At 47.2% G+C, this 22,873-nt stretch overlaps 1 protein-coding gene across 1 annotated transcript in view; it reads right to left on the minus strand.

Annotated features, from left to right (window-relative positions):
- XPNPEP1 (X-prolyl aminopeptidase 1) overlaps nucleotides 1-22,873 on the minus strand; it is a 39,026-nt gene that overhangs the window by 12,030 nt on the left and 4,123 nt on the right. Inside the window, exons 2-11 of the mRNA XM_065407605.1 lie at nucleotides 21,856-21,980; nucleotides 16,418-16,481; nucleotides 14,587-14,691; nucleotides 14,164-14,256; nucleotides 13,608-13,751; nucleotides 13,035-13,130; nucleotides 10,545-10,626; nucleotides 8,935-9,145; nucleotides 3,641-3,730; nucleotides 1,400-1,450 (exon numbers count right to left, since the gene is read on the minus strand). Coding sequence (XP_065263677.1) covers nucleotides 1,400-1,450; nucleotides 3,641-3,730; nucleotides 8,935-9,145; nucleotides 10,545-10,626; nucleotides 13,035-13,130; nucleotides 13,608-13,751; nucleotides 14,164-14,256; nucleotides 14,587-14,691; nucleotides 16,418-16,481; nucleotides 21,856-21,972 — 1,053 coding nt within the window. The 5' untranslated portion in view covers nucleotides 21,973-21,980. The remainder of the gene's footprint in view (nucleotides 1-1,399; nucleotides 1,451-3,640; nucleotides 3,731-8,934; nucleotides 9,146-10,544; nucleotides 10,627-13,034; nucleotides 13,131-13,607; nucleotides 13,752-14,163; nucleotides 14,257-14,586; nucleotides 14,692-16,417; nucleotides 16,482-21,855; nucleotides 21,981-22,873) is intronic.

Genomic DNA, 22,873 nt, shown 5'->3' on the forward strand with positions numbered 1-22,873 from the left:
AGCCCCGCAGATCAGCTCCTCCTGCTTGCCAGCAGCCACGCCAATCAGCTCATCCCCATCCCTCCCAGTGCTTCCTGCCTGCCACGATCAGCTGTTCAGTGGCATGCAGGAGGCACTGGGGGCAGGAAGGGGAGAAGCAGGGGTAGGAAGAGGCAGGGTGGGGGCGGGGTCTTGGGGGAAGGGGCAGAGCGGGGATCAAGCACCTCCCAGGTACTGGGGAAGTCGGCGCCTCGGAAGCCAACTAGCAAAGGAAACCAGTAAACTATGAAAGAGGCTCCATCTTTAGCCTTTACACAACCTAATCTTACAGGGACATTCACATTTTGGTGTTTTATTTCACTGTCCCCCTGCAGTGATAGAAACCCAAACTCAGCAGCATTGTGCTAAGAGTGCCAGAGCCAGGAAGTGAAACTGACCAGTGCAGAATCAGAGAATTTTAGGCCCCAGTTTGCAAACAGCTACTACAGCATGTCTTGACTTCAATGAGATTATGCATAGGAATAATGTCACACATGGCAGCAGCTGTTTCTGGGATTGGACACTACGCTGAAATGTACAAATTTAGAACAAATAATGGTGAAAATCAAACTAGATTTAACCAGTTCTTTCCATAATCTGTATTTTTTAGCACTAATACTTATTTGCATCTAAGATACTAATACTACACTTATGGAAATATTATTAAAACATACAATACTTATATATAAAAGCTAGCCATGCTCAGATAGTGCCTTTAGCCACAGATCTCAAAGCACTGCACAAAATATATGGTCACTTTTATTTTAACCATTTTAGTGAGGGGGAAATGGAGACACAGATGCAGTGATTTGCCGAAGGTCACCCAGTGGGCAAAAGGGAGAGCAGGAGACCAGTCACATGACGTAGGGCCAGGTTTACAAAGGTCTTTAGGCATCTACAGATGCAGAGAGACACCTAGTGGGATTCACAAAAGCACCCAAACAGATTAAGTCAGTGGGACTTAGACACCTAACCTGCCCTAGCCACTGGGCAATACAGATTATCTTGAGAATGTCCCTGTAACACTGCACTGTAACATGCGACACTATTCTACGATCTACTACACTAAGTCAGCAGGCAGACAGTATCTCCGATATTAGACCTGGACAGATCCTTCCTCGCCCACTTAGGCGAGTTTGCCTAATCTGCCTTTTGATCGCATTTAATAAATGTGAGCATGATTCAAAAAGCTCATTCCACCTTTGATGGAAACCGGAATCAAATCCACAGCCTGAAAATCAGAGAAAAACAGGCGCTTTTTCTTCCTCTCCTAGCAGAACTACTCAAAAGAATATTCATAGTATTGAAAAGCTTATGCTAATGCAAAATGTTGTTATGTAGTAAAATCCCTACATTAAAACATGAGGAATCAATACTATACCTCTTTCTCTAGCCAATTAAAGAGCTCACACAGAGCGACAGCATCTTTAATCTATATTAAAATGGGTAAAAAAGAAAAAAAGTAATTGAGTGCACGTACGATTTATAAAGCTGCAATGGAAACAGTCTTTTTTATGCAAAGACAATTAGATATTAACGCAGGGTACACTGACAGGGAGATGAGGTAAGTGATCTCTAAGCAGTCTGTCTAGCCTCTAACTTCTCTGATTAATGCAAGCAGCAGAAATTCATACATAGATTCCAAGTCCAGAAGAGACCACTGTGATCATCTAGTCTGACCTGTATAACACAGGCCATAAAACTTCCCCCAAAATAATTCTTAGAGCAGATCTTTTAGAAACCATCCAATCTTGATTGAATATTGTCAGCAATGGAGAATCCACCATGATCCTTGGTAAATTGTTCCAATGGTTAATTACTCTCACTGTTAAAAATATACACCTTATTTCCAGTCTGAATTTTAAAGCCCTTGGATCATGTTATACTTTCTCTGTCCGACTGAAGAGCCATTATGTTGTTGGTAAGCTAAACAGACAGAGCTTCTTGAGTCTATTGCAATAAAGCATATTTTCTACTCCCCACCCCCTGTCTTGTTTTTTCACAGTTGCTATCTATATGTCACCCCACTCCTGCTCTTCCCATTCAAGTGACTGCATTTCAAGTACCTTTGCAACCACCCTGGATGGGTTATCAGTAGCAAGGATTTAACAGAGGACCTCTGGACCTAAAATGGTCCTCTGTTGCCTGAGCAAAAGGAGTCACATGCTGTAGCTCAAATGCAGTAGCAGTTTCATAAACCTCCATAGATGGATTAGCCACTTGAGGGGGATTGAGAGTCACTCTGGTTAGCAGGTTCCACCTGCTTACATGGCCTGCTCCTGTCAGGGGTTGAGCACCCCTTCTGAGCTGGGAGATGAGGGTTCCACGCCTCTCAGGAAGATATTGGCGCCTTGACAGACCGAACCCATGAAGAGTTTCACTGGAATACTATACCCTGTTTGCAAATGTGAACTAGACATGAAGGCCATGGGACTGCCTGGCAGTGAGTACAGCAAGCATAGCTATGTCTGGAGAGTGCCTAGCACATTGTGGACACTGCTGGAAATAAGAATAATAAAACTGGCATGGATGCTCCAAGTCCATCCTGGATGGCATTACAGCTTGGGGGTCCCGGAGCCCAAAGTGGCATAAAATAAAGTAGATTGATGCCCGATGCCTGACGGTTATAGATGAGAAGGCGAACTGGAGAAACAAGAGCCCATGATTTTCCAAAGCAGCTCCAGCGATTTTAAGGGCCCAGCATGAGACACCTTAAAGGGGGCCTCGTTTTTTCGAAGGCGGGGAACTCGGCACTTTCGGATAATCAGCCCTGTTTCAGGTGCGTCAACTTGGCCACCCAAAAATGGAGGCATCCAAAATGATTAGCCCCTTGTAATGGTCTGGGCCAGAGTATTCAGTACTAGGGTTTAGAGAGTATACTTTTGGTTCCTTATTTCTACCCCACGATATTAGTAGTTCATGGTTGTACAGCAGTAATGCCTTAAGACCCCAGTACAGATCAGAGCCTCATTGCACTGGGCATTGTATAGACATAGCAAAGGGACAATCCATGCTTTGCAGGGCTCACCTGCTAAATATGGGTCTGGAACGCTGTATAGTTCCCACTGAAAACATGTATGGTGACTAGCACTGCTATACATGTTGTTCATAGCTTTAAAGCCTTCACTGGGGCTTTAAACGTGGTGGGAAGGCTTGCGTGTTCCAATGATCCTGAGAGCTCTGCCGGTGGGGATTTCAACACCTGGTAGGGTCCCCGAGGACAAAGGGAAGGGACCAGACAAAAAGCAGTGCACTGCTCTTCCGGGCTGGGGGTTGGGCGATCAGCCAACGCCCGGTCCTTGTAAAAAGTTAGGGGACAGAAATGCACCAAGGCAGCCATTGCAGGAAAGGGATGGCAGAGCCTTGCTTGTGTCCCAAGCAATGTCTGCGAGCACAAGAAGGATTCAGATTCAGAAAGCTTTAAAGAGAGCACCAAATAGGCAGAAGACCAAGTTAATAGCAGCAGGAGTGCGACAGAAGGTTAGGAAAGAAAACATCCAAAGTACTATTTGCTTCTTAATCCCAGACATGAGTCCAATTGAAACACTCCCCCAACCCTGAAAGGGAAACATAATCCCCGGCTCTGGGAGATGATCTGAAATGCATTTGGTGCTTCACTTACATGTGCTCTTCTCATGCCTTCTGTTTCGGCTGTGTTCTTCACGGCTTTCGCGATGCATATGGGGGTATACGGGGTGAGGTAGCGGTGAGCCTAGAGCACAAAGGCAGGGATTACATCCTGATTATTCAAACTGCACGATCTTGCATGTTGAATATCTTGGACTTCAGCATCACCGCAGTTTGTACTTCTACAATAGCCTTCAGCGAACGGTCTTGTTCTGTGCCGATGGCTGCTGGTCTGCTAAGCGCTGGCCAGAACATGGCAGAGGGCTGGTCCCTGTTCTGAGGAGTTTACTGCCTTCACTATAACTCAGAGAAAGAACGAAGAGCCATGACTGCCACATGCAGTACGTCAGAACCGTTAACTTTGAGCTCCACATGGGAAAACTAAAGCACAAAGAGGCTTAGGCCCAAATTTTCAACGATCGCCTATAATCTTGGGTGCGCCAGTTGAGACACATAGGACCTGATTTTCAGAGGGCTGAGCACTCGCTGCTCTAACTGAAATCTATGGTGAGTTGCATTCCTAAAAATCAGGCCCTAACAGTTCGACTCTCTGGTCTTGTGCCATAAAGTGGCCTTAAAGCAGACAGAGGTGGCCAGTGGAGAATCCCCCCTTGGGCAGAACTTTCCGCTGGCATAAAACTGATGGAGATGGCTCCATCACCTCCTAGCCCAGCTGCCACCCATCCTCAGAGAAGGGGAGAGGCATGTTGAGGGAGACTAGAAGATGGAGAGGGTTAGGGTTGCCGATTTTGGTTGGACGTATTCCTGGAGGTTTCATCACATGACATCATTTTTAATTGAAGATTAATCTTTGATTAAAATAATAATATAATATATGGAGATATACCTATCTCATAGAACTGGAAGGGACCCCAAAAGGTCATTGAGTCCAGCCCCCCTGCCTTCACTAGCAGGACCAAGTACTGATTTTGCCCTAGATCCCTAGGTGGCCCCCTCAAGGATTGAGCTCACAACCCTGGGTTTAGCAGGCTAATGCTCAAACCACTGAGCTATCCCTCCCTGCTGATTCCTGTAGACACTAGAACAATCCTGGAGGGTTGGCAACCCCAGAGAAGGTGTGGCAGAGGAGAGCTCTAGTTTGATCAATCCTCCACTGGCACAACGTCCCCAAGGGACTTTACACCGATGCCAAGTAAAGACTGCCCCTCTGCGGATCTCACTTGTGCCAGGGCCGGATGGCTCTGAATCAGGGATCCACAACCAGTTCCCTCCCACTGCCAGTCTCCACTGCGTCTGATCTATGCTTGGACACGGTAGAAAAATCAGAGTCTAGCTGGGCACCCGGGACTAATGGAGCCTTTAAAAAATTCTGTCAGAAGTGACTGGCCTGAAGTCTCCCAGCAAGTCAATGGCAGAGCTAAGAATAAAACCCAGGTCTCCTGACTCCCAGTCCTCTGCTCTGACCACTAGATGAATCAGTGGGGAGGGGTAGCTCACTGGTTTGAGCATTGGCCTGCTAAACCTAGGGTTGTGAGTTCAATCCTTGAGGGATCTTGGACAAAAATCTGTCTGGGGATTGGTCCTGCTTTGAGCAGGGGGTTGGACTAGATGACCTCCTGAGGTCCCTTCCAACCCTGATATTCTATGATTTACCAGTTCCAAACACTTCACAGGAGCAGGAGACCGACTGCTACATTCTGAGGAAATAAAGTGCCGAACGCTCCTATGAAATTACATTCATCAGTCAGGATAGTCTCCAAGCTATGCAGTACATCGGTTGACATTTTTAGATATGGCGTCGGGGTCTATTTATCTTCCGATAAAAGTATATTTATGCACCTTTGCAAGCAAGTCTATACAGGGTTTGCAAGGTCTGTGTTATATACGATGTTGGACTCCTGCCTACACCAGCAATATGTGGCTTTGATAGAGGAGCGGGGTAAATCTACACCGTGCGTGAGTAAGCTTTACCGTACCCTTGCTTGGACGTTCAGCTGATATGAGTCGCACAGGACTGGGACTCAGGTTTCTATGCCAGGCACCTGAAGACTGACCTTGAGCAAGTCACTTAACTCTTTTTCCCCTTCCCACCCTTTGCCTGTCTTGTCCGTACGCTCTTCAGGGCACGGGCTGTCTCTCGCTATACGTTTGCACGGCGCCTCCCACAACGGGGCCCTGATCTCAGTTGAGGCCTCTAGGCGCTAAGATAACGTAAGTTAATCATCAATAATCATCATCCTAAATGACTTAGTACGGGCCAGATCCTCAGCTGTATAAACTACCATAACTGCACTGCCTTTGCAACAGGGGGGCTGTCCCCTTTAAGTATAGTACAAATTAGGGTTCAACCAACCCCTGTTCCAAGGCATGTCCCTTTAAGGTTCCTGGGATTTTGGAGTGGACCAAGTCCTATGGAAGGGCAGAGGCAGGTACTGGGAGAGAGGTGGTTTGACCTAGGGGAACAGCTAATGCTAGGGGGAAACCCAGGGTACTGTTTCTTTAAGGGACCAGGACCCTTGTAGTGCAAGGTGGGGCAAGGATCCCCTCTCTCCCAGCCAACCAGGACAAGCCCTGGGAAGGAGGGCAGCATATATATGCTGCCTCCTCTCTGATAATAGGGGAGACACCGGCAGGGGAATGAGTGCTGCCTACTGACTGCTTCCAGCCTAGCGAGGAAACGGGGCCAGCTGGTTTAAGGCTGCAGCTGACTGAAATGAGCACAGCCTTGAGAAGGGACGCTGCGGGACTCCTCAGCCCAGGAGGAGAAGCCTGCCTGAACAATCAGCCGGACCCCAGAAGGAGGGCTGTGGGACTCCTGATCAAAGGAGAAGAGGGATGGGACTAAAAGGGTTAAAGTCTCTGTATTTGGAAGAGAACGAATGAAGGCCCCACAAAAAGGGCTGCGTACTCTGGCCTGAGTCTCAATCATTGCAAAGAACTAAAGGGGGAAACTGAAGGCAAGCTGCCTGCAGGGCCATGCCAGGCCATGGGGAGGTGCTCTGGGATGGCACCCTGCTACAGATTTCAACTGCGCTATTTCAATTGATCCAAGCTGAGGTTCTGCTCCGCTGTTTGGCAGAAAATATTTTCACTGAAATCAACAGAGCTACACTGGTTTGCACCAGATGAAGAGTTGACCCCTTGCTTCTAATGCCCAAAATTAATAAACCCAATTATTCTAAGAAGAGGTGTTGGAGTGAGTTTTAGTACTTTGCAGCAGTTTTTCAGGGCGACAGCAATAGGCACAGAGCAATGTATCTGACGCTGTCGGGAGGCCAGGTTTGACTAAGGAAAGAGGCAGAGAGATTTATCTGGGTTACACATGTTCTACATCCCGATGATTTGTTTTTGTATCAGGCAAAGCACACATGTTTCTTAGGAGTTGGCAGAAAGATACAAAGAGCTCCAGCATATATCGAAGAGATTTGTTGCTGTGTAAATGATAAAGCTTTACAATCTCCCCATCTGTACTAACGCACAAAGAGCAGAGATGCAGCCAACATACATAATCAAATGTCATTGTTAGAGAAACAATAATACACAATACCTGTTCTCTTGGCCGCGGGAACTGGCATGTTGAACAGGGCAGATATTAGCTTGTCTATATAACTAAATAGACAACAGGCGGATATATAAACAGCCTTTGCAGCTGGAGAGGTTTCTTTCAGAAGACATAAAACCTAGGCTGTTCTTAAAAATCCCATGGCACTTTTTGCAGGAAAAGGGCCCTCAACCCTGGTGTCTCAGCCAAACTGCAACTTTAAGCCCTACCCTGAAAATGCTCACTACACTGTGTAGTCCCTTTAGAGTCACTGGGAACAGCAGAGAGTGGCTGCAGGACAAGAATTAAAAATGACACCCACCCAGAGTGGTGGTTGTTGAGCACAACGGCTCAGCGACACAGTGGTCAACGTACAGCTGCCTTGTAGATTATCCCGTGGGATTAGTTACAGGAAGGGGATGGCTGGGACCTAAACGTCTACGCGATTCTTTTTTAAAATCAAGTGATTATGTTGGTGAACGATGCCCACCTCAGTGATTCTGAGCATCTCTCTAGCCACACAACAGTGACAGCTTCCCTGACCACTCTGCTGCTATGTCCCAAGCCTGTTCTGAAGTGCTGGGGAAACGATTGATTTCAACGGGAGTGGAGAGAGGCCAGCACTGAGCACTTCTGAAAATCCCACCCAAGGTTTCACCCAGGCCCTCCACGAGGGACCCTTCCACCCAGCTGATTATTCCAATGCCCCTTAATCTGATGGGGACAGGGCCACAGCCTGTCTAAGTGACAGCCTTAATAAGGGAGAGCATGAGCACAGTCGTTTTAAAGGAATGCAAAGGCTGGGATGGGGTGGCAATGGAGATTTTTCCATTCTTGGTCACTAGCACAAATCCATAATGGCTCCTCACTGTTGCCATCAGTGGCTGTTTGGTGGCCTACGTGCAGTGAGCTGAGGGTGTCTCCTTGTACTGATGGGCAAGAGCCTACATGGCAAATCGCCCTCCCCATTGGCACCCTTGTTTGCAGACTCAGGAAAGGGGACCAAGGATTTTATGGGCCTGTAGAGGACTGAAGTACCCTCTGACAGGTTTAAAGCACCCCCAAAGGTTGAGTGGAGGAAGCTGCCCTAGCTCTATGGATATGTAGGTGCTCAGCCTCTCTGAAGATCCAGGTCCTAGATGTCCTATATTGGTATCTGTCACCATCATGAAAATTACTCTTCTTTAAATCTTCACCCAGTAGTTTAGGTCCCAAAGGTCCCTTACTGTAATTAATCCAACTGAGTAAATCTATAAAAGAGCTTTACACATCCCATTCTATCCCTGATTCTTGTGTTCTCCCGAGCTTTTTACACCCACTCTTTGTACTGGTTGGTTATGACACATGTGACAAGGTCTTCAGCTAAGGTCCAGCTGAACTTTCGATTCTCCCACCAAGCACAACCCTCCCCACCCCCTGGGTTCTATCTACACCTGAACAGTTGGGTGTATTTAATCTATGCCATGCACGGGACATTCGCAAGATCCATGCGCAGTGACCCTAATTTATCCAGATCTCCCCAACCCTCTGCCTCCCCTGTTCTTGTCTGAGAATTCTTTGGGTAAATCGGCTTAACAAGCTGGAATGCTTTCCCTGGGGACAGCTACCCCCGCATTAAACAACCCTCTGATAGTCTGGCATTCTCTTCAAAGCCACCCTCCAGCAGAGAATGAGACCTGCAGCACCCAGCACTGCTGGGAATCTGAGAGCAGGTGCCCTAATTAAAAACACTCATCACAGGACTGGGTTTGAAGGAGGAGTCCTTTTATCTGCCAGGACACACCAACCTTGGGGATGGCCTCGGTCAGGGCATAGCTGGCTTTGTCGCTGAGCCACACTTTCTCCTTGGGGGAGAGACCCACACAGATGGCCTGCAGCTCCGTCAGGACAGATTCATATGGCACCACCTGGATTTTAAACTCAGCCTCCAGGGCGGAATCAAGCAGCAGATGTTCCCTCGTGGACGGGTCTGCCATGCGGTCACCACTGATAAACAGCCTGCAGAAATGTATCAGCAGAGAGCACGTGGGTGTGACTTGTGCTTCAGCCTGATGGAAGTGGGAGGGGGTGGAAATCACACTGTTCTAATCACATTTAACAGAGAGAGGCTATTATTAAGAATAATACTGTGCACTGATCCAGACCATTTTATCCAAGGATCTCCATGCACTTTGCACCCTGCATTGAAATCCAGTCTCACAATCACCCTGGGAGGTAGTTATCCCTCCGTTATACAGAGGGGGCATGTCATCACTAAGGCTACAATTTAGTCATGGAGGTCGCAGAAGTCATGGAATCCGTGACTTCCAGCGACCTCTGACTCCAGCCTGCGGCGCTCGGGAGCTGTGGGGTCCCCTGCTGCCTCTGGCGGCCCCCGGAGCTCCACGTCACCGTAAGCAGTGGGGGTACCCCGCAGCTTCCATCCCCCGCAGGTGGCAGGGGACCCCCAGAGCTGCAGGCGGCAGGGGTACCCTACAATCCGCCAGCTGCTGCAGGCGGCAGGGGCCCCGCAGCTCCCAGCCATGGTTGGCGGGGGACCCTGGAGCTCCAACACCCAACCCGCACTGGGGCCTCCGGAACTCCTAGCCACTGCACACTGCCCCACTGCAGGTGGGGAGGGGACCCGCAGATCCCCATTTTGTCATAGATATTTTTGGTAAAAGTCAGGGACAGGTCATGGCTTCCGTGAATTTTTCTTTATTGCCCGTGACCTTTACTAAAAATATCCGTGACAAAATCTTAGCCTTAGTCATCACACAGCTGAGAACAGAACCCCCAGGCCTGTGTTCCACCCACTAGCTCACACATGTTTGGCTAGTAGCTTTGTGTGCCTCGATTCTTGTGTCCTACCGAAGCTTGTTGCACCAAACAAAAAGAGAAGGATCTTTGGCACCCAAAGCCCCAAAATCCCAGAGCACAGCAGCAACCATTACTTGCGGTTTCGGAGGGAATCTTCTGCTAAGTTAACCCCTCGAAAACCCCACAATGGATAAAGTTCTCCAGCACCTGCCCCACTGCTGATGCCAAGTCATCAGCAACTCCTTATAGCACCTTTGGTACAAAGATCTCAAAGCATTGTACATGATCCCAATTTTACAGAGGGGCAAACTGAAGCACAGAGAAGGTGAAAGGACTTGCCCAAGGTCACACAGTAGCAGACCTGGGAACAGAAGCAAAAGCTCTTGACTCCACCACCACAATGATGAGAGGGGAGCAGGGGGAGATAAATGGATTATCATGGAATATAAAAATGCTAGGAAGGGACATTAATATGGCCGAGGCACACGCAGTTTAAAAGGACACACACAACGCGAGAGCCAGCCAGTCTCTCGGAGGAAACACGCCTGGAACGTCAGTGCAACACTTGGTAACGATAAAGAAGGGGCGCGGTAAAGACCTGATTGTGTCGGTTCCTATGACAGCGTAAGCAAAAAATACTGGATTGTATTCAACGTCTGAGCCTCGGAGGTTAAACAGCCCTAGGAAAGAAAAGAGAGCCCAGAATCAGTGTCTTGTTTCATCATTTAAATTCAACAATATTAGAGAAGAAAAACAAAACCAAATTCAGCTGGCTCGAAAGCAGGTTCACACAAGGGCTGTAAGCCAGAGTCCAGCTGTTGTAATTCCCCAGAGCTTTACTGGCAGTAATTTGCTTTCTCCACTAGATGGCACCAAAACTGTGAGTACTAAATGATGCCAGAAAAATCTCTTCAGGCTCTGGCTCAGTAGCTAGACTACAGTGGAGATACCAGAATGGCAAGGAAGTGATTTTCCCCGTCTCTGCCGTGACCGCAGATCACCCCTCGCTCTCCAGAGAGTGCTCAAGTCTTAGTACTTTGCTCCCACAGAGCCCTGTCAGCCAGGGGACCCACGGGGGAAGGGAGGCACAGAGAAGTTAAGGCCAAAACATTACAAAACGGCCTTTGATTGTCGCTGCTCGGCCTTGCTTGTCAAACGCGCAGGTCGCTCACGCCTCAGGGGGATGCCAAGCAGCGCGGCGGGCGCTCGGCCTCTCTGAGCGCCGGGTTTCAGGAGTCAAGCTGAGCCCTCCGAAACCCAGGGACTCACTCCTGGAAACGTTCGCGTGAAAGAGCGGCTCCTGGTGACGCGGCGAGCCAGCCGGCGGAGGTGGAAGAGTCTGGGGCTGGGTCCACTGGGGCATGCAACATCAGGTAGGACACTTGTGGGGTATGTGCATGCTTCCTGGGAAAGACCCTGCTTCTCCCAAGTTACAAAGACCCATACAGGGCTTCCAGGAAGGGGCTGTAGAAATCTCCCAGCTGAGCAAGATTAGGGTCTCCATGCTGTGGAATGGTGCTGGCCTCCTCTTCAACCCTCCCCCCAGATGCCCTTTCAGATTTTAATAGAGCAACATCTAGTGGCCAAACATAAGATGAATGGGTTTTTCCATCTATAGTAAAGGAAAGGGGCACCACATGTACACCTAGCAATAAACATCTCTCACGATCTCTTGCTGTCCTTAGCCCCTCCTCACCCCTTTGTTCATGGGTCACCCCTTGCACTGGTAGGTGTACTCAGACTGTACCCACCTGAGAACCAGGATCAGACATTGTTTTACTTGTCTATAAAGTGGCGCACACGCCGCAGGGTCTGTACAGATAAGGACAGAAAGCCGCCATCTCTGCTAATGCTAATGCAGGTCTCACTGCTATTGGATGTCTTTATTTCATGAAACAGGAAGCGCTGTGCTTGGTTTCACAATTGTAGGAGCGAATACCGAGGACCCTGACTATGCCACGTGGCTGGCGCCAAGTTACTGATTTCCAAACTGAAGCTGGGAATTTGTCAAGATCATTTACATTCTGGAGCAGGTGATGCAGATTCTACAGCGTATGCTAATCATACACCCAAGCCTGGCCTGCACTCAGATTTCCTGGGACATCTCCTACACAGGCGCAGCCCCACTGGTGCAGCAGCAGGAGTGCTAGTGCACACAGGCCTCTGGTGTGGTCAACAATGGGTCATCTGGACCTACTCTGAGGTTTAGAGCAACCCAGATCATATCTATCTTGAGCCCTGGGGCCGTTCCATGAGCTCTGGCCTGACCTCCACCCACCCTGGGAATGCCTACTATGCTGGGGCGGGAGGCCAGAATCACAGGACTTAGAGCTGGCTACATTGGTTTTGCTACTTGGAGACTCTCCTGCGGGTTGTTTAAGCTCCCTTGGCTGCCAGTCCAGTGCAAAGGGGAATGGGTGGGGACGAGGATGAAGTCCATTGCAGTCTTGTTTTGCTACAGGAGTTTGCAGACTGTTGGGGAAAGGAGATCGGGGGACTCCTTTTAATAAGTATGAAAACTAGAACTAGGCTTGCGGAAATCACAAGCACATACACACACATGCTTAGAAATCACAAATGTTGCATGCGAAATGGTGGTGTGTCTATTTGTGTACCTAGAGCCACATACAGTACTGCCTCAGTGATGGCAAGGTTTCACGGCTTAAAACAGCCTTCCGCTTCCCGGTGGGGGGGTGGGAGGGCGTAAGGATATTTTATGCTAGAACATTTTGTCTGTCAGTTCTTTCCTCAAGCTGCCGCGGTTTTATACATCACCTTCCTTTTCCTTCTCTTTGCCTGTTTTTCAAGTGTGGTGATTTGTTGTATACACTGGGCCTAAATCTGCTCTATTGCTCTGGATTTTCACAGATGTAAATGAGAGCAAAATCTGGCTCATAGTAAAGAACGGAGACTGCTCCTGACCCTGTCCCATAGCTGCTTCTGATACAGGTTAATCGACTTATAACAAACCCCTCTGGTGTACCATGTGCCTCTTGGCACTGGGTAGATTTCCCATTTCCCAGCCATGAGAGAAAATTCTGTTGTACTGACAGGGAGATCTGATAACCCACCCAGCCAGGATACTTACAAGCTACCTCATCCAGGGCTGTAACCACAAGCCAAAGGACTTTTCTCTCAACCATTTTCGCACGCAGAGCTGCAATCTTCTCTTTCCAGCCTATCCCTGTGAAATACAATACATTTGCTGACTGTGGATGGGTTTGGTTCTTTAGTTGCAAATGTTATCACCGCCTAATTTATTGACTAACAGCATAGACATACAGCCATGAAGCCCTAATGTGATGAGAGTAGAATTTCCTAGAAGCCAAACACGCAATTTCTGGCTTGTCTTCCTTACTGCTCCTTTATGACATACACCACCAGCTTCAAGCTTTTTCTCCTTTTTCCAGAAAGATACATCTGTGCATTTATTATAAACCATCGCTGTAGTATCTAGGCACAATCAATGCTTATGTCTGGTTTCCAAAACAAAAAGATCATTGAATAGAATAAACAGAGTCTAATTAGATCCTTAATTTAATCAAACAGCACATCATGCTGGGCTGCAGTTATATTTCTCCTGTCACTTTATAAAGGGAAAGGAAGAGAGAAGAGAGGAGTGAAAATGAATCCACTCAATTCAGGGCCGGATCCCACTAACCTGTGTAACTCAGGTCTAGGGTCATCAGAGGTTTGCAGGGTCGCTGGGGCCGATCCATCCAGATTGCATCGATCAGGTTCTCTTTGACCGGCACGAGAACATGGCCGGCACTTTTCAGTGCTTTAGACATCCTCTTCCACTGATCTGCCAAAGGGGAGAGAGCTAAGAGCACTGGCCACAAATGTCTGAAACACAGGAATTCCCCCTGTGCTAGGGGATGCTGGAAAAGTCTAAGCTTTCTTCTCCACCCCGGCCCCTTCCACGTGGTCAGCAGCAGCAGGAGGAGGAGAAGAAGAAAAGCAACATCCAGATGTAACAAGCCATAGTGACATACTGACAGAGGTATCACAGTCACCAGTGGGAAATGAACCAGAGTTCTGGCACCAAAAGCACAGGCCTTAATGCTTGAGCTAAAGAAGAACTCTCTTAGCTGTGTAGCAGTAATAGGCTGTAACATGGAAAGTGAAGAAGGCTCCTCTGCCCATTTGAAACAGCGTGGGGAATTTGGGTAGGCAGAATCTCATCACCCAACCTGGAAAGCATAAAATAAACTAACCAGCTGGAATAATGAAAGGGTCCACTCCAACTTTCGAGCCCTCTGGGAGCACACTCACTAGCCAGTCCTCCTGAGTCGGCGTATCCTTCAGACCTGGATGTGGAAAAGGGGATAAAATGTAGTTCCAAGAGCAAAGAAAAAACCATGCAGAAGAGGTTTCACACAGACCCTTAAATTACAGCACAAGCTAACATATAAGTCACACTCAAATGCAAGTGCCCTGACATATCTTAAAGCAGCAGCATCTTGTGCAGATGCCGATCCTCCTATTCCTTTTTGATTTTCCTTTTGAAAGGCACTCTCCTGATCTTAGTTCATTCACATGCCCTGGCAATTAATTAACCTGAGTGCATAGAGCACCCCCATACCCTGCTATTTAGTTCTCTGTATATTAGTGGAGCAATATTTTGGACGGCCACCCACCCATCTTCATGAGCGTCCAGTTGCTATCCATTTGCTGTGCTGCCTGCAGGAAGTAGCGTCCGTCCGTCCACATGGCTGCTTTTTGCTCGGTTATAATGACAGTACCTGGCCAGGAAGCAAAAGGGATAAGTCAGTTTGTGGTTCATCGGAACACAGAGGGGCAGATACAGAGGTATTGGATGCATCACAGTTACATGGACTGCACATGGTTTGGTTGAAATGTACACAGATGCCGGATAGTCCGTATGAAAGCTCAGGTCACAGTTCTAACGTCACTTGGGTATTAATGGAGATACTAATTGTTCCCCACAACTAAGAGGCAAACTCCTTTGCAATTCTGGCCAGGCCATTCTACACCAGGAACCAGGTTTGCTGAACTTGCTTTTAAATCTCCTCAGACTAATTCAGTTTAAACACAGCTCAGCCAGCCAGCATGGAGGAGCTGAAGCCTGGCTTACAAATTATCATTACTAGAGAAAGAGCCAGAAGCCCCAACTGATACCAGGGCCCCATTGCGCCGGGAACTGCACAACAGAGAGTCCGTCCCTGCCCCAAAGAGTTTACAATCTAAACAGAAAAGACAAAGTGAGAGAAGGGAAGCATTATTATCCCCATTTTACAGTGGGAAACTGAGGCACGCTGGCCCTGGTTCAGCCAGGTATGTAAGCAATGGGAACGGACATCAATGGGACTACTCACATGGTTACGTTAGGCATGTGCTTACCTAACTTGCTGACTCAAGGCTAGAGGGATCTAATGATTTGCCCAAGGCCACCCAGAGTGTCTATGCCAGAGCCAAGAATTGAACCCAGATCTCCTGAGTCCCAGCGTCATATCACATGACCTATTTTCTCTCTTACAATGATTGCAGTCTATCTTACTGCAGCACAGCTCGCAAACTCCGGTTCAGCCTCCTCTCCCCTGGCCAAACACACAATGACGCTGGTGGAGCCGGAACCCATTTAAAAACGGAGTTTTCATTCAGCAAACACTGCTTGAGCCCAAGCCTGGGCAAATCCTGCCACGGTCTGACGGTGGAGCCACCGCCCTTCTGACCGCAGGGTGAAGCGCCAGGCTGAAGAAAAGAAGGCCGGGATGCAGGACTCGTGTTCTAGAGCACCACTGCTCTGCATTTCTGTATAGAGCGTTTTCCACAGGAGGCTCTCAAAGCACTTTACGGAAATTGACCCACGAAGCCTCACAGCATCCTGTGTGGAAGTCAGTATTTGTTATTAACCCTGATTTCCAGCTGGGAGATGGGAGGCATAGGAAGGTTGAGTGACTCGTCCACAATTTCACAGCAAGTACATTGCAGAGCCTGGGATAGAAGTCTGCCTTCCCAACTTCCAGTCCTATGCTTCAGCCAAAAGAACATCCCGTGCCTCTGTGAGACAAGCAAACTTTTCCATAAACTCAGCTTCACAGTTCAGTATTTTGGCACTAGCTTCATTCTAAGATGATTGAAAGTGGCTGACAAACATTGTTTACCATTAATCCCAGCTCTGTTGGGCAACGTACAATCTGTTCATAGTGGCCTCCCGTTAGGCAACATAAAAGCAGGCTGCGAGCACTGCATTAAACGGTTAACAGGATTTGACTTTATGGGAGGTTTGTTCGGGGGTCAGTCTTTTGTGAAAGCCCATTACTGCATCGATCTTACATAATTTTCAGCTGGCAGCCAACACGTAATTTTGCAGATGCTGATATGGGAAGGGAACAGTCCAAACATTTTGGTTCGGTTTTCGTCATCCAGCATACATGTTGTGAATCTGATCACTTCTTTTCAGGGGAAAGATGGGTTCAGACAACAAAAGAGGTTCTGGTAATGTACCTGCAGAGCCATCAAATCCAGAGATGAATGCCCGTCTGCAATCACAGGGCGCGATGTACTCACTCTGGAATACAGAAGACGCAGCTAATTATTTACATCAGCAACAACAAAAGCAGCTGATGACAAGTATATTGAAAAGCTTCATTTCTCTTGAAGGACACTGTCAAGAGAAACAAACAAGTTACAAGCTTGGGCTCTGCTCCTCTGGAAGTCCCAACAAGTGTTTAAAATTTTTTCCTTTGCGACATTTAAGTCTCTGTGATTACTTTGTATTTATATCTGCCTGTTTTTTTAAACCTCCGGCACTTTTCTCCCACCAACTTCTGTAAACAGTGAAGTGCTGCAGTTTGCTGATATTTATTTCACACTCAACCTCCCATTTGGCAACAAACAGATCCTGCCTTTGAAGCTGCAAAGTGAGAAGAAGAGAACACACAAGCATTCCTTGATCTTGGAAACGAAAGTATACGGGCCATTAAATCTTTAAATGCCACTATATTTATTTATGTCCTCCAACTGGAGTTTACAAGAAGCCCTTTTAGAATTTTTCCTCTACAACAATGCCATTAAAAAGGAGAAAGTCAAGGTTGTTAGGCCATAAAACTTTTAAACCTTTAGGAGATTTGTAATTAGGTACCAAGTCTTTTACTTCTACTTTACCTGTTCAAATCCAGCCCAGGTCAGAAGTAACCAGAAGTTATTGGTTACCATTGGATGAGTGCTTACTTCCCTATGTGAAACAAGTGGGAGGGGGAAGGAAGAGAGATGGGTAACTTCTAAAGTCCCCACATCATAAAACTATCTTAATTGGCACCTTTGTTGTCAGTCTCAGCAAAAACCCTAAATAACTGAATAGGCTGGGGACACAGAAACTCCCAACGTCCACAATCTGTTGCCAAAATGGAAGAAGAAAAATTGTTAGCCAAGGTGTTCCTGTGTTTTGAAATGGCCAACACACCCTGTTCTGGGACCTTGTTCAACCAAGGTCGGAGGTCAGGATTGCTAAACTTGCCTCTAATTATCAGCACAATTCAGCAAATCAACTTAATCCTGGCCAGCCTTAAAAGCCTTGGCTCAATAGAGTACCAGGCAAATGATCCAAGACAAAAGTCTGCAAATCAGCATGGGATTATTCCCTGCCTCCTTGATTCTGCTGCAGCACTGAATAGCCAGGAACAAATCAGAAACACTGAAGGGTTACAGTCAAATTAAATCTCATGGGCCCGATCCTCTATTGTGTCTAGCTTCCAGAGCGCGCAGCAGAATGGAAGGCGATCATTGAGCTCCTTGGGGCTCCTTTAATCTCTGCTTGGAATCTGCCCATATTTTTTTAAATCCTGTACCATGTTTCAAACATTAAATATAAAAGATTTTTTAAAAATCTGGATCTATTCCTCTCTATTCATATGGGGCAGCTCCAAAACCACCTGCGTGATTTGGGACCATAAGTCCCATTGACTTGCAGTGCTCTTAAGTCACGGACACTTCTGAAGATCCCACCCATAGTTTATTTAGTTTTCTCTTCCCTCTCTCTCAGCTCCCACAATGAGGAAAGACGTCAGTCTGTTTCACTTACATGGGCAGGTATTATCTAGTTAATTTCACTTTCCGGGTCTTACGGACTAACATAATGCTGAAATGTCTGGGTGACAAACACAACAGGGGGAGATTTAATGGCTTTACAAAACATAACAGTGATTTTTCTAACACCCCTCCCCCAGGGGAATATTTCTATTGGTCTTAGCTTTGGTAAAACCTTATTTAAAAAAAATAAGAATCTTAATTTGAGGAAAAAATCTTCCCTGACAGTGTCCCATACAGGGAAACATGCAGGAACCATTTAAAGGGGGAGAGAGGGGAGAGTTGAAACTAAGCAAAGGGATAGATGGGCCTTAAAGTACAATTAGTGGCTCTGAGCTGCATGGGAAGGAAGATGACTTAAGCAAAAGCCCTTTGTAGCTATCTATCTATTTAGGTTCTTACAGAGCCGCATCATCACCGTATCTGAGCAGCAGTTCATCTCCTGTTCCATACAGCAATCCCTACTGTGCTAAGATTACCCAGTGTTTTGTGATAATCATACCTGTGCTAAAATTAGCACTGTGCACCTGTGAATGCTGCACAGAGCGTGAGCCACTGCACGGTCGAAACAACCCATCTAATTGGAGCTCCTCTTGCAACTGGACTGGATTTCATCCCAGCTCAGACCCTAAAGCGGCTCCCCACCACACCTGCTGGGCTGCTGTCCAAACCTGTGGAATTTTAGGGCCCCATCCTGCAAGCCCTCACTCAAGTGAGCCGTCTTCGCTAAACTTCCTTGAAGTTAATGGTGTTACTCATCTGAGTAAACGCTTGCACGGTCAGGCCCTTTAACGCTCAAATCTATTGTGTTGAGTGCATTCGGCAGCACTGCAGGTGCATTCCAGCTGTAATGTACAGCAGCAATTAGGTGGGTAGCCCATTGGTTTTACAGGGGTGACCTTGATCTTCTGAGCATTTCAAACAAACCCTGCCACTTGCTTGGCAGGTGCATCAGGAGCCCCAGCAGTAATAATACCTGCGCTGGTCAGAGCTGGAACAGGTCAGGTGGATGCTGTGTAAAATTCCTCTCCTCCATTGCTCTACAATTCTGCCCATTCATCAGTCCTAAACAACCACACCTCATGCTGTTCCAGTCTGGAGCAGAGAGTGGCGATCCAGCCAACCCAAACGTGGGGGTATGAGCTGGGCAGACATTTACTAGCTGTGAGAGACCCGTCTGAAGTGATCACACCTCACTGCGCTACCTTGTTCAAAAGAGTCCCTTCCATTCCCTCTGACTTCCTACCACTGGTTTAGAGATACAAGTCAGGCTCAGTGTATAATACACTGTAGGAAATCAATGTAAGTAGCACAGCCAATATTCAGCACTGGCTAAGGCAGACACCAATCCAGGGTATTGGCAGTCTCTGGAAAGGATATAAATTGGATTCCGAGATTCTAGGAAAAGATGGTTCTGTTTAAGAGCTCTGCAATGTGATGCTTTTGTGAAAAAGGCAAATATCATTCTGGGATGTATTAACAGGAGTATCGTATGTAAAACACAGGAGGTAACTGTGCTCTATTCAGCTCTGGTGAGGCCTCGGCTGGAGTACTGCGTCCGGTTTTGGGCACTACACTTTAAGAAAGAGGTGAGCAAACTGGAGACAGTCCAAAAGAGCAATAAATGTTATAACAGGTTTGGAAAATATGACTTACAAAGAAAGAACTGAAAGAACTGGGCAAGTTTAGTCTAGAGAAGAGAAAGCTGAGGGGAGATCGGATAAATGTCTTCAAGTACGTAAAAGATTCTTATAAAGAGGATGGTGATCAATTGTTCACCAAGTCCACGGCAGGCAGGACAAGAAATAATAGCTTAGTTTGCTGCAAAGGAGATTTAGGGTCAATATTAGAAAAATCCTTTCTAACTGTAAGAATAGTTAAGCGCTGGAACAGGTACCTAGGGAGGTTGTGGAATCCCTGGAATTGGAAGATTTTAAGAACAGGTTAGACAAACACATGTCGGAGGTAGTCTAGGGGGACCAGTGCAGGTGGATGGACTAGATGACCTCTTGAGGTTCCTTCCAGCCCTCTGTTTATATGCTTCTGTGCTTCTCTGTCTATGGAATTGAAAGGACAAGTAAACCTGGAAAGCTAGGGGATCTGATTAGGTCTATAATACAATGGGGGGGAAAAAAATTATGTTAGCCTTGGTACGGAACCTGACATTAAAAGCACTGCAGGGATCTTAGAGCTTACATGGACAAGTTGCTGCAACCTACTGAGAGACCTCAATTCACACCAAAGCCCAGGAGAGGTAGGGCACTCAGCATGTCACAGTATCAGGGCCCTAAAATGTCAGCAAAATGCAGGTACTTTGAGCAGCCAAGCAATGGAATAAAATTCCCCCCGTCTTAGGCCTTGTCCGCATTACTGATTTGCTTCTCTTTCAGTCGCTGGTGGTGCTGCACAAGTGCGAGTCCCGAATGTAGAAAAGCAAAGCTAGTATTTGCATGGATGCTGTGAACCCCTGCTTGACTCAGGCTATACCGTGCTGTTGGAAACTGCAGCTTAGGGTGGTTTACCTGATCTGCACTGGGGGGTTTGTATTGGTGAAGCTCAACAATGGCTGAAATTGGGGCAATTCCCCACTGCAGACAAGACCTTGCAGAGGCAACCCACCATGACACATGCGAGTCATGAAGCTGTATAATTAGCCGTTTTCATTAATCAGTTCCATTCAGACTGTTTAGTTCTGTGTCGAAACCTGATGAACTTGCCCAGCAGGAAGCAGGGTTGTTTGCATTACTGCATTCACTGTAGCAAAGACCAAAAGAGAAGGGGGGGAAAAAATCAGGAATCCTGCAGGTCACATTCCTTAACTCACGTGACCACAGTTCCAGGGTAGCAAAATGTAACTGGAGTTACATACGGACAGAGAGGTAGCTTCAGGCGCAAAATGTAGCAGCTGCAGGGGAGCCCCTCACCCAGCGCACAGAACTGAGGAGTTGATCTATTTAAAGGGAAACGTATGACGCACCTATTCCCGGGGCACAGCCACGTTCACCACTGCCTTGCACCTTGTGTCCTCACGTGCATCTGTGCAAAAAGGGTGTGAAACACTCTGATGTGGCAGCATTTCACACCCACTTTGCACAGGGGTAAATTCCAACCCCAGGTATGGGAAGGTGAGGGGTCAGGCCCTCTATCTCCGAAAATGGCTGAGAGAAGAAGATCCCCTTCGCCCCCCAGGAACTCTGATGCTCTCTAAACAGAGCTCGGATGAAGACTGAGGACACCGCATATACACATTTATGTGGGCAAGAGGGGGTTCAACATTTTAAAGTTGCCCTGGGCTAAACAACTACACCAGATCAAGACAATCTTAATATTCTGGAGAGAGCCAAGTATCACCGCAACCATGAAAATTAAACACCCAAGCAGCGGGCCCCAGGGTCACCTTCTCCGGCTGGCGCAGAGAGGAGTAACTCTGGGCACACAGGGATCTGGGCACAGATGGGAGGGGACCTGGGCCTCTGCTGCATGCTGCCTTCCCTACTGCTACCCCAGAAGCCCCTCTATGTGAGAGCTGCAGGTTAGGGCTGTCTAGCGCTAGAAAATATACTACAAGGGCCAGGATGGGAGCAGCCATTTCTTTGGTACGCTCCCCTTTGTAGGCCATGGGCTTCCCTGGAGAAAGCAGAACCAGCAAAGTTGACTTCCTACAGAAAAATAAACACTGACCATCAGAAAAAAGACTCTAGAAACTCCATCTACAGCTCCCCTTTGCATCATTCCCCGGCTCACCAAAGCTTTTATATTGGAATGATTGAAACCAGCAAACCAAAAAGTAACTGTGGCCATCTACAGACTTTTACTTTTCCTCTAGAAGGAAACATCCTTACTACTGAAATCTCTACCTGGTGTGCATCTCCGGACGGCACGATATAGGCTTGGATGGGCTCTGCGACGTACCTGGAGCTCTTCATCACCTGTCGCAGCTGCCTGAGCAGCTCTGTAGTAATCTTGGGACTCATATTCCTACCTGCAATGCAAATTAAGCACAGGTTTCAGAGTAGCAGCCGTGTTAGTCTGTATCCACAAAAAGAACAGGAGTACTTGTGGCACCTTAGAGACTAACAAATTTATTAGAGCATAAGCTTTCGTGGGCTACAGCCCACTTCTTCGGATGCATATAGAGTGGAACATATATTGAGGAGATATATATACACACATACAGAGAGCATGAACAGGTGGGAGTTGTCTTACCAACTCTGAGAGGCCAATTAAGTAAGAGAAAAAAACTTTTGAAGTGATAATCAAGATAGCTCAGTACAGACAGTTTGATAAGAAGTGTGAGAATACTTACAAGGGGAGATAGATTCAATGTTTGTAATGGCTCAGCCATTCCCAGTCCTTATTCAATCCTGAGTTAGCAAATACTCACCAGCAACCACACATCACTGAACAAAAACACTGACCCAGGAACCTATCCTTGTAACAAAGCCCGATGCCAACTCTGTCCACATATCTATTCAAGTGACATCATCTCAGGGCCTAATCACATCAGCCATACCATCAGGGGCTCGTTCACCTGCACATCTACCAATGTGATATATGCCATCATGTGCCAGCAATGCCCCTCTGCCATGTACATTGGCCAAACCGGACAGTCTCTACGCAAAAGAATTAATGGACACAAATCTGACATCAGGAATCATAATACTCAAAAACCAGTGGGAGAACACTTTAACCTGTCTGGCCATTCTATGACAGACCTGCGGGTGGCTATCTTACAACAGAAAAACTTCAAAAACAGACTCCAAGGAGAGACTGCTGAGCTGGAATTGATATGCAAACTAGATACGATCAACTCAGGATTGAATAAGGACTGGGAATGGCTGAGCCATTACAAACATTGAATCTATCTCCCCTTGT

Source organism: Emys orbicularis, chromosome 7 (genome assembly GCF_028017835.1).
Source record: "Emys orbicularis isolate rEmyOrb1 chromosome 7, rEmyOrb1.hap1, whole genome shotgun sequence".
NCBI lineage: Eukaryota > Metazoa > Chordata > Testudines > Emydidae > Emys > Emys orbicularis.